This window comes from Chelonoidis abingdonii, chromosome 4 (genome assembly GCF_003597395.2).
Source record: "Chelonoidis abingdonii isolate Lonesome George chromosome 4, CheloAbing_2.0, whole genome shotgun sequence".
Taxonomy (NCBI): domain Eukaryota; kingdom Metazoa; phylum Chordata; order Testudines; family Testudinidae; genus Chelonoidis; species Chelonoidis abingdonii.
The window spans coordinates 53,104,473-53,115,771 of NC_133772.1; the positions used below are offsets into that span (position 1 = coordinate 53,104,473).

Genomic DNA, 11,299 nt, shown 5'->3' on the forward strand with positions numbered 1-11,299 from the left:
AGTAGTAAAGTAAAACCGAAAGAAAATGAAGTCTCTGAATCAAATTCACATCTGGTATTAGCAGGTGTATCTGCATTGACATCATTGGAGTTTTACTGTTTAAATGAGAAGAGAACGTATCCCTGTTTTCTTACCATAATGGCTGCTTTAAAGTTGTCCAGTTCCTTTTCAGTGTTCTCCTCAGTAAGATTTCTCTCCCTCTCCGCCTGGTTAATTCTAGATTCCAAGGTGTAACTATCATTTCTGAAGGCCAAGGAAAGTTGTACAAACACAGTCTGTTGCGGGAGGGAAACAAAGGGCTTTGGTAATAATAGCGATTGTATACTAGAGCTTTCTATTCTGGTAAAGAAATTACTGGTAAGATACGACTTGCCTGACTTCACTGGCAGTTTTGCCTAAGTAAGGACCACAGGATCAGCCCCCTCACATACAATACAATTAAATATTACATTATCTTTTGGAGATTATATTATTTTATTTTTAACTTCCTCTTTGAGATTAGTTATTATGTGTGCTGCAGTGTATCTTTTCCTCAATGTTTTTGGAAATACCAGCATAGTGTGACTGATGTGTAATGAAGGAATTAGACTACCTAACAGCATTATGTATCAGAATCACAAATGTCTATGTTATTTAGCTGGACTTTCCCAAAGGTCCCCAGGTTTTTTAAACAGGCAGTCTGTGCAAAGGAAATTCAGGGCTAAGCTCATGATTTACTAGAAATGTTTCTCTAGGACATAAACATCTGCTATAGCAGGCAGCAAAAGATTATCAACTGACATTTTCTTGAATCTGCTTTTGAGAGTATTTTCTTCTTTAAAAGACTTTATTGCTTGTCACAAATCTAAAGCTTTTTAGGGCATATTATTAAAAATAGCCTCAATTTTTTTTGGATGTTTAAAGTTTAGACCCATTAGGGCTGACTTTGTGAAGTGCTGAGAACTCACACTTTCAGCTGGCTGATCAGCACCCTCTCTAAGGTAGACTAAAAGGAACTTGGGACAGATCTTAGAACTTTTCCCTGAAGTAAAAATTGTGTGGTTGGCCATGCTGCAACACAGGATGTGGCAGGGAGCTGTGAAGCCCCCTAGGGTTGACAAGGCTAGGAGGTCCCCGCATCAGGAGGGATGATGGAAGGCCCCTGGTACATACTGAAATATTGTTATTATCTGCACTGCACAGGTACTCTGTAGGGAAGTGAATCAGTGATCAGATAAATTGACTGGTAAAGGATTTAAAGGACGTAGCAGAAAGGAGAGATTCAGGGCTCCTGTAACTGGCATGGCAGGGTGCCAATTCCCCTCCTTTATAGACCACCTTACCCCTCATTTGAGGGGGAGGATGGTAAGGTCCCAAAAGCAGGTGGCCTGGGGACCAGGATGGGAAAGGGGGAGGGCTGATGGAAGCCCCTCATGGGCAACGGGTGAACCTCCACTTTGGGGAGGCTACTACTAGCCTGCCGACCCTGCCCCTCCCACCCCAGACCCTGCTTCTGCCCCCTGCACGCTGCAGCCCCAAAACCCACCCCCTCATAACAGGAGGAGCCCTGAGCACCTCCACCCTGCCCCGCAACCAGAGGAGCCCTGGCTTGCCCACCCCAGCAACCCCGGCTGGCCCCAGCGCCAGGTCAAGCTGCCCCCGAGCCAGCCCCAATGCCGGGCTGAGTCAAGCTGTCTCTCCCCCAACCAAGTGCTGAGCCACTCCCACCTGAACACTAGGCCGAACCGCTCCTGTCCGCCCCTTGCCCGAGCCGCTCTCCCCCACCCCCTGCCTGAGTGCCCGTCCAAGCTGGCAGCCCCAGTGCCCGGCCGAGCTGCCTCACTCCCCCACTAGACCCCCATGCCTGCCGTTTGCTCACAGCGTCCCTCCTCAATCCCCTGCCCCCGAGGAGAAGTGATGAGGTGAGCAGTGGGACTTGGGGACGGGGCAAGTGAAGTGCAGGCAGGTAGGCAGGCAGCAACAGAAGCTGGTGGGTGGAGGGGCTTCAGGAAAGGGGCAGGGCCACCGTGGCCCACGTGTCCTTTAGACTGCCCTGGCCTATTATAGCCACCGCCCATGCCTATAGGTATATGTTGAAATGATCATGCAATTGCCTGCACTGAACACTTTTTATCTGCCACGTACTCCCAGACAGTCGTTAATAAAGTTGAGAACTAATAAAACCACATCCAGGGTTTCCTGTTCTCCTTCCCGCATAGCTGGACAACAGCTGATTAGAGTTGTAAGTGATCTGCATCCTCTCTAAGTTACAATGTCCAAAGTTAGGTACTTTAAAATTGAGGCACTGTAAAAGCAGTGGTAATTCTTGAAAAACTGGGCCTTTATATTTCACATAGATGTGATAAGAAGGTGTCACAATACCCCCAGTCAATACTATCCTTGTGCTGGTGGGTATTCATGTTCATAACCATTCACATTCATGGCAGTTAACTGAGCACAGACAATTGCTAAATTATTCTGTAACAGACCAGCTATCCTTTCACTTCACAAAATTGACAGCATACTACAAAAGATACAAACCAACTCAGCAGAGAAAACACAGTAGTACCATGATAACTGAATTTTTAAATAAAAAATAAAATATAGAATTAAGAGCATAATCTGAATTATACATAACCAAGAACTTTCATGACAAATTCAAACTGGAAATAAGGCACTTAAACCTGTTTCCCCTCACCCCCTGCTCCGCCAGCCTAGGAAAGGTGAGTAACCATTGGAGCAGTGGTTCTCAAACTTTTGTACTGGTGATCCCTTTCACATAGCAAACCTCTGAGCACCCCCCCCTTATAAATTAAAAACACCTTTTTATATATTTCACAGTATTATAAATGCTGGAGGCAAAGTGGGATTTGGGCTGCAGGCTGACAGCTCGTGACCTCCCCATGTAATAACCTCGGGACCCCCTGACGGGTCCCGACTTCCAGTTTGAGAACCCATGCATTGGAGCCATTTACTAAAGGACGTGCTGGATTCTCCTTCACCTGAAGTTTTTAAATTGAGATTGAATATCTTTCTATAATGAATGTTCTTGTTCAACACAGAAGTTATGGTTTGTGTTATGCAGGGGTCAGACCAGAGGATCACAGTGGTTGCTTCTGGCCTTGAAAAAAAAATCTATGAAGCTTGAGTTTAGTAAATTGCTTACCTCAACTTCTTTTTCAGTAAGTGGAGGAGAGCTGAAATAAACACACAGCATTTATTACATTTTTTTAAAAAATGACTCATTTTTGGTAAAATTAAATTTTAACTGCTTTAAGTTTCAAGATAGTAATACTTAGGTACTGACAGAAATGTATAGTAATTGAGCTGTGCAGGTGGTACAGCAACATTACATTGTATCACCATGAGCATGCAAATTAAAATTGAGGGAGATGCTTCTGGGACAACTGATGGTTGAATGTATTATGTCTGGAATCAGTATCCCCAACCATCCTCCTCCTGTTAAGTGCTCAGGCAGCATGGTGATGAACACAATATAAAAGCTTATACAGATCAGCAGACAGAATTAGTTTCAAAGCACTTAAGTTGTACTGTGATCATTGGCTGATACTGTAGAATACATGTATCTCACAGAGTCTTGGAAGAATGACTGTTCTTACTGGATTTCATCTGCATCCAGACTGGAACCAGAAAATGAACCAGTGCTGGTTTGGGAGCTCACCTGATAACATAAGATCATAACAGCTGCCATACTGGTATCCTGTCTCCAACAGTGGCCTGTATCAAAGCTTCAGGGGGAGTGTATAGAAGAGGGCAATTATGGAGGTTATGGAAGCTCCTTCACTGGAAGTTTTCAAAAGGAGGCTGGATAGCCATCTGTCTTGGATGGTTTAGACAACAAATCCTGTATCTTGGCAAGGGGTTAGACTATATGACCCTTGTATAAAAAAATAAAAATGTATATGGAGATATACCTATCTTAGGACTGGAAGGGACCCTGAAAGGTCATTGAGTCCAGCCCCCTGCCTTCACTAGCAGGACCAAGTACTGATTTTGCCCCAGATCCCTAAGTGGCCCCCTCAAGGATTAAACTCACAACCCTGGGTTTAGTAGGCCAATGCTCAAATCACTGAGCTATCCCTCCCCCCCAATAAACCTATAGGAAGAAAAATGGTGCAAATATGAACATTTCATGTAGTAAGATGCTGAGACAGTCTGTTGTAACTGGCTAGGAGGCAACTGCAGCACAATAAAGCAGAGTTTGCTACAAGGATGATGAATATTAGCATGAGAAGTAGGAAGTGATACCAAATTTGATTCCACAAAATGCTACAGAGGAGCTGATTTAGGTAAGCCTGTTAGATTATAGGTGGGCATGACTAGTGACTGTGTCCACATTACCAGCGAGTTACAGAATTTTAATCCCCTGCAATTGTTTTGATACTTTTGAATGCTACCCAGAGTGTTTACATAAGTGAACAAACAAAGGAAATATCTGAAAGGAGTGGCAGTACTTCTTTCACCTATAGGTTGGGATGCTAATGATGGAAGAAGTGGTTGGCATATGTAGTTGGTACTGTATGGGCAATATGTTTCTCAGCATATTGGAATGTTATTCACATTTTGTATGGAGTGTTAATCCCAAAGAGAAGTTAGCCTGTCTGTCATTTATGAACAAGAAATTTTCTTGGTGAAGTGGAGCAGCATTAATATCTGGAATTGATAGCTATTCCCAAAAGGGGAGGCCAGCACATCTATCATATGGGAAAAGACATTTCCTGCTGGAGGGCAAAGTGTTCATATTAGGGTTTGTTATTTTGGACAGATGTCTACTTCTTGGCAAGTCCAATAGTATTAAGCTCTTTGATTTGCAGTAGTGTATGCAAGTAAAGTTCATTTATTGTTTTATCACTGTACTTTGTAAACAAATCATTTTCTTTGCTGATGTGGAGTTAATTTTGGAAAGAAGGAGTAAAAAGTGTGAGCATCTGCCAATGTTACAGGACTGTTACAATGACCAGGAAATATCACTTCCTTAATTTGGACATGGAGACGCCAGCAAATATGCAGTATGGGTGCAAGGTCATTTATGAATTCATTCAATGGATTGGCTTTATTTAGTGGTTAAATTCTATTTTTCTGAATATTGTTAGGCGTTTACCTCAGTACAACTCTAAATTATTTTGTCCTTGGCTACTCAATTGCCTTTGTCTTTACTAAGATCTTGCAGTTACATCACTTGCTAAACAAATATTCTCTTACATGAAGTTTGTGTTACAGTGCATGTTTGCTGCACTGATCACAATGAATATTTTGCATGATTGCAAATATGCTATAAAAATGCACAGAAGTATCTAGGCATAGTTTTGGTAAAATATTGGTTTTATATTACACACATTTTAGGTTTTTACTACTCGAAGCTGTAAAAACTTATGCAAAAACTCTGAGGCCAAATTCATTCTCCGTTGACCCCAAATGAGTTAAACAATGTATCCACTGGTTCCCAAGTATTGTGTTGGATTCTCCATCACCAATTTAAAAATCAATATTGAATATTTCTCTAAAAGATATACTTTAGGAATTACTTTGGGGAAGCCTTATACAGGAGGTCAGACTAGATGATCACAATGGTCCTTTCTGGTCTTGAAATCTATGGATTAAAGGATGAAATTGGCCCAAGAGGTATTCTATTTGTAGGATGGAGAGTGTATATAATGCTTAAAACAGGGAACTGGCAGTTAGGACTACTGCCTTTGTGTTTTTGACTCAGTGTGAACGTGGGCAAGTCACCTGGCACTGCACTGTGCCTCATCTTACCTTAGTGTAAAATGGGGACAATACTTAGTTACCTTACAGGGATGTTCCGTGACTCAATTTATATCAAGTTCATATAAAGCACTTTGAGATTCAACTGATTATGTGCCCAGTATCTAAAGATTTCAATTTTTTACAGTATACATTTCTGTGGAACTCTTGTGCCATAGAGCAAGACAGGTGGTGAATGAGAGCCTCACAATAGCTCTTTCTTCACTAAGCTTGGGACAGGACACTCCACACTGGTTGGGACAGGACAATAGGTTTTAACCAGATTGTTCCAGATTATGGAAACCGCATTAAAAATTATATAAAAGAGAATGTTAAGGTTGCTTGGTGAAGTGCTCACAAATCAGGAAATCCAGTGTCAAGGCTGTCCATATAACCTTAACTTTACCCACTTGTATATATGAATTAAAATACGGTTTTAAATACTAGGCCACAAACTACAGAATTTGGCCATAATAATATTAACTTTGCCATTCTTTCTCCCACTGTGCAACATGTATCTTGCTATCTAGGCCACGAACGAGGCAAGAACTCTACAGATATTCCTTCTTAATTCACTGTACATGTTGTGTATACATGACTTTTATTGATTTGGTCTGGAATATACAAAGTACGTGCTACCTGTATGTACCAAAAGTAGTAGAAAAATATATGGAATTCTACCATAGTATCTGAGAAACATTATATGATGATGCAATTAATGACTATTGTGGTACATAAGGAGAACAGAATTAAGGTAAAGAGATACCTTTTGCATTTTTGAGTGCCTAACTATGCAACTTTAAGGTTTTCTTAACATACGGCCAGGTGTCCAGTGATGTCTGCACAAATCTCCACGCTCCCATGTGGAAAGCATTTGTGGTACTGTCTCCTGCTCTTGTCTCAGAACCCACAGGGAGTATACTGTGGGCTTGGGATCTGTGCAAGAAGGCTGGAAGTGGGACAAACTGGGGACAGGGTCATTTAGTCCCGTGTTGAGTGCAGATGGGGGTAGACACAATATCCTCTTCCGATGGTGCTGCATACAGATTACCTTGGACAAGTAAGACAAGCTGTTATCTTTCCCAAGGAGCTCCCTATGTGGTGGGGGAACTTCTTGCCCTTTAAAGGGGATCCTGGGTCAGCAATGACAAGAAGAGGTAGGATGGAAGGAGAATGAGACTCTAGAGTTGTGGCAGAGGGACAGAATCTCTGTGTCAATGTCTCAGGCTGCTTGTAGATCCGCTGGGATCTGTGGAATTTGTGGGCAGGTCCTCCATCTAAATCTGCAGAGTGGCAAACCCCATGCTGTCAAAGCAATGATCTTGGAGATACTGGTAGAGGGGATTCCTTGCAGAGTTTTCCTTCCCCAGGTTTTATCAGGGCAAGGAGAGATCTGGCCCAAAAATTTTTGTTTCATTTTTTTAATGGAGGAAATAAAAAAATTTCCAATACCTACATTCAGGGCTGCCCAGGAGGGGTGGGGGGCGCAAGTGGGGCAAACTGCCCCAGGCCCCACAGGGGCCGTCACGAGAATATAGTATTCTATAGTATTGCGACTTTTTTTTAGGGAAGGGGCCCCTGAAATTGCTTTGCCCTGGGCCCCCTGAATCCTCTGGGTGGCCCTGCCTACATTTGCAGCAGCATCCTGGAAAACTAGGAGCTGTCAGACCATGAACAATCTGGTAAGGAATAAACATGAGGTGCAAGGTACAAATATAAGAGATTTACAGAACTATGATTTTTTAATTATTTTTAAAATGGGTTCTCTTTTTTGTCATTTTAAGTGTTTGAGAAATGCACATATTTTTATAAGACCTTGCAGAGTAAATTTTAAGATATAACTTCAATCCCCCTTCCAAAAATCCTGATTCAGAAATCTCTACATATGGATTTCATATGAGACCAGAATTACATAATTCTAGTTCAGTTGAATCAACTATTTCTTTGATAGCAGACTTCCAACGGATGCTGGACCAATATCCTTAGTTAGCTTTTACCTTCCTGGCAGAGATTTATGCACACGGAGTTTTCGTAGCAGTACATCAGGAATGTTAGGCATGACATCAGAGCTATTATTTGACTCCTCTTCTTCAGTGGTGCACTGCATAGGTGAAGGCCCTAAGGACAATTTCATACGACACAATTAAGTCACTGTAAGAAGTCATGTGTTAATACAGAAATCAGCCTCCCATAGACATTTGGGGAGGGTTTTTTAAAAATATCCCATGTCAACGGAATTCTGCTGTTATTGAAGTCAATAGAACTTTTACTATTGGCTTCAATGGGAACAGAGTTAGGTGAAAAGCTGAGTGCTTTTAAAACCCCATCCTTTTGTCTCCACAGTCTGAAACATGTACCTTATTTATCCCAATCATCAATTTATAACTCATCTTTGCCTCTGGACATATTGGAAAAGAGCAAATACTCTATTTTCCTAGGTGAGCATTTTCCTAGGAACCCCAGAAGTTGAACCAGAATAAACTGTTGGAACATCAAGTCCAGTGCCTTTGAGCTTTGTTAGTTGATCATAACATTTTAGAATTTTGCATTAGATGTTTTATAACAAGGAACTGTCATTTACCAGATGATTTAAGTGCTATCTGGCCAAGAATATTGCTGATGTAGAAAGTATACTATACTACATGGCTTCACTGTTCCCCCAAATTGTGATGGATATATGATGTCTAACTGATTTATATTACATGTTACAAATGTGATAGAATAGTGATACTGAACTGTAGCCTTAACTTCTCTCATCTTCACTAGGACCAGTGGCTCTCAGTGTATTTCAGTCAATTTTTCTCATCCAACACAGGGTCTCACCCTTTTCCATACCAGAAGCCCCCTACTACCTCATTCCCATCTAGTGGTTAGCAATATGAAAAAGACAAGGTAATTACACTGCCCTGACAACTGGTTGTGACCACCGTGGACAAGACTCATTTCTAGAACACGAACACTTATAAATGAAGCTGAAAAGCCTATGAATACTCATGTTCACTTCGTCTAGATAAATCCTCCGTTTAACTAACTCTTGGATTTGGGAAAAATGTAAGCGGTAGTAAGAAAAACCTCTGACCCTTTCAAAATGTGAATGATAGTAATCGGAGTTGGCGAAGCTCAGAGGAGGCAGATTCTCTTCTAATTATACAACTAAATTTGTATTTCCTGTTTTCTGTACCTTTTTAATACTTAAAAATTGTCCAGCACCCACCTCAGCACTGTTGTGTATATGCCCTTAAGAATAACAAGCCTGCCTAATAAGTGTCTCCAATTTACTGGATCTTCTAATTTATTTAAAAGTCTATAGTTTTAAAGTAGTGTTTATCCCAAGATGACCAAGACAGACAACTTGACACTGATAAGATAAGATGGAGCCAAACTGTGTGATTCATAACAAAGGAAACTGTTGGCACCTTGGTTATTACTGTATGTTTTAGTAAAACATTACGCCAGTTGGAAACACTACATTAATATCATTTCAATGAGAGGAAGTAAGAGGCTCTTTAATAGGTAAACTAAGGATTCTGGTCTTTGTTGCTCTTCTCAGTGAGGTGAAGGGGTTGATTTTTAAGGCTCTGGCTAGAGATCCCAATGTGTGGTTGGCTTCTAATTGTTCATGCTATGCTTTAGACTTTGTGTGACACCTTAGACTTGCAGTACTATGTAAAATAATATGTAGAATTTCAGAATGTTTTCTTCTCAAAAGTTCTAGGCCTGCCAAATCTACATGAGTGAATTTTGAAAGGTAGCAATTATTCCAGCCCTGCAAACTTAGGTTTGCTGAAAATGACTATTTAAAGGTATATTAACAGGACTAAGAGACTACATCCACTAACTATCACTGCAACCAAGATCCCCTTAAAATAATTGTGGGGAAGGGGAGTGTGTGTGTGTGTGTGGGGGGGGGTGAAGGGCAAGTTGTGTCTTTTATTCAGGCTGTGATACTATGATGTGCTTTTCTGTGATGCTACCGTTGAAATGGTTAAAAGTAAAGCAATCTCTTAACTGTTTTCCTATGAAGTTGAACCTTCAGGTTTTGACAGTGTCTTACTTAAGGAGTCAAAGCAACAAAATGTATTTCACCTCTGCTGAACTCTGCCTTCCTTCACCTGTCTCTACCCTTTGTGTAAGCCTCTTGATGTAGTCCAAGGTCTGCATGGGGAAAGGAGTAGAAACAGGGCAGGTGGGGTATGGGATTCATCATTCCCCTCTCCAGCACTGTGGAACTTAGTGAAAGAGATAATATAGCCTGGGTGTGCATATATCTTCTCTACAGAGCATGCCCCACCCTGAGGATCCTAAGAGCAGTAGCCACCTGGAGGAATCCATGGTAGTGAAATGCCAATGGAATCATGTTGCTGGAGATCGCAAGTGGGTCTGGTGGGGAGGGGGAAAAAGTGGAGTCTCTGCTCACCCAGCCCTAACCTCCTGCAGGATCCAGGATAGCTGCCAGGTTTGGAGGTGAGTCCCACAACCTATTTTGCATATTATCCAGCACCCCTGACAGGATAATGTAGGAGAAGGGATGTTTGCCAGGGAATCCTTGCAGAAGTTTCCTTTCCCTGAGCCTTCTTCCCTGTTGGAAGGGATATTTACCGCAGTTTGTTTTTCTCTTGTGGTGATATTTAAAACTGAACTATAGAGTGCAGAAATATTTTGGATATTTAGAAATATTTCCTAAGTGGGTGACTGAAGTTAGTAATAAATGCACAGACCACAGTGAGAGATTATGCCATACTCTATCAAAGAAACTGAGGAACCACTTGATCAGCATCCTGTACAGCAAACAGGAAAACATCAAAAAAGAGCTCTCCAACCTGGAGACTCTTATTAATAACCAAACTTCCATACAAACGGACTTCACTAAAATAAGACAGGAGATCTACATTACTCACTTCACCTCTCTACAAAGGAAAAAGGACTGTAAGCTGTCTAAACTCCTACCTGCCACATGGGGCCACAACTGTGGTACCCCTAACCAACCACCCAGCAAATATCGTAATCGATCCAACTAACACAATCAGCCCAGAAGAAAATCCTGTCCTAATCGGGACTCTCTTTTGCCCTGCCACCCCACCAACATGATACAGTCTGCGGTGAATTCTGGACCTACTTTTGCCATTCTGACCAAAAGAATATCTTTCAGAACAACACTAAACAGCGCACTGATACACAGGTACCTCCCACCAACAGCACAAGAAGAACAACTCCACATGGACCCCTCCGAGGACCGAAATGCGCGGACACTTACATTGAATGCTACGCCGACGTGCAACAGCATGAAATTGTGGAAAAAACAACATCGCTTGCCTATAACCTGAAGTCGTGCAGAACGCAATGCCCATCCACCAGCCTCAGAAACCACCCTGACATTATCATCAAAGAGGCTGATAAAGGAGTGCTGTTGTCATCATGAACAGGTTTGACAAACCAAAAGGAGCCACCAGACAACTCCCAAAACCAAATGCTACAGACACTTCCCTCAGATCCCACTGAGGAATAACACAGAACTGCACATCTACTCAGGAACCTCCCACACCAACATGGAACC

The 11,299-nt window shown here is 41.9% G+C and overlaps 1 protein-coding gene across 7 annotated transcripts in view; it reads right to left on the reverse strand.

The window, feature by feature from the left end:
• The window catches only part of IRAG1 (inositol 1,4,5-triphosphate receptor associated 1), a 154,673-nt gene that overhangs the window by 39,021 nt on the left and 104,353 nt on the right, over positions 1-11,299 (reverse strand). For all 7 annotated transcript variants that reach the window (XM_032762356.2, XM_032762355.2, XM_032762358.2 and 4 more), the window contains 3 exons: positions 7,743-7,863; positions 3,146-3,176; positions 135-275 (listed from right to left, as the gene is read on the reverse strand). In XM_032762356.2, coding sequence (XP_032618247.1) covers positions 135-275; positions 3,146-3,176; positions 7,743-7,863 — 293 coding nt within the window. The remainder of the gene's footprint in view (positions 1-134; positions 276-3,145; positions 3,177-7,742; positions 7,864-11,299) is intronic.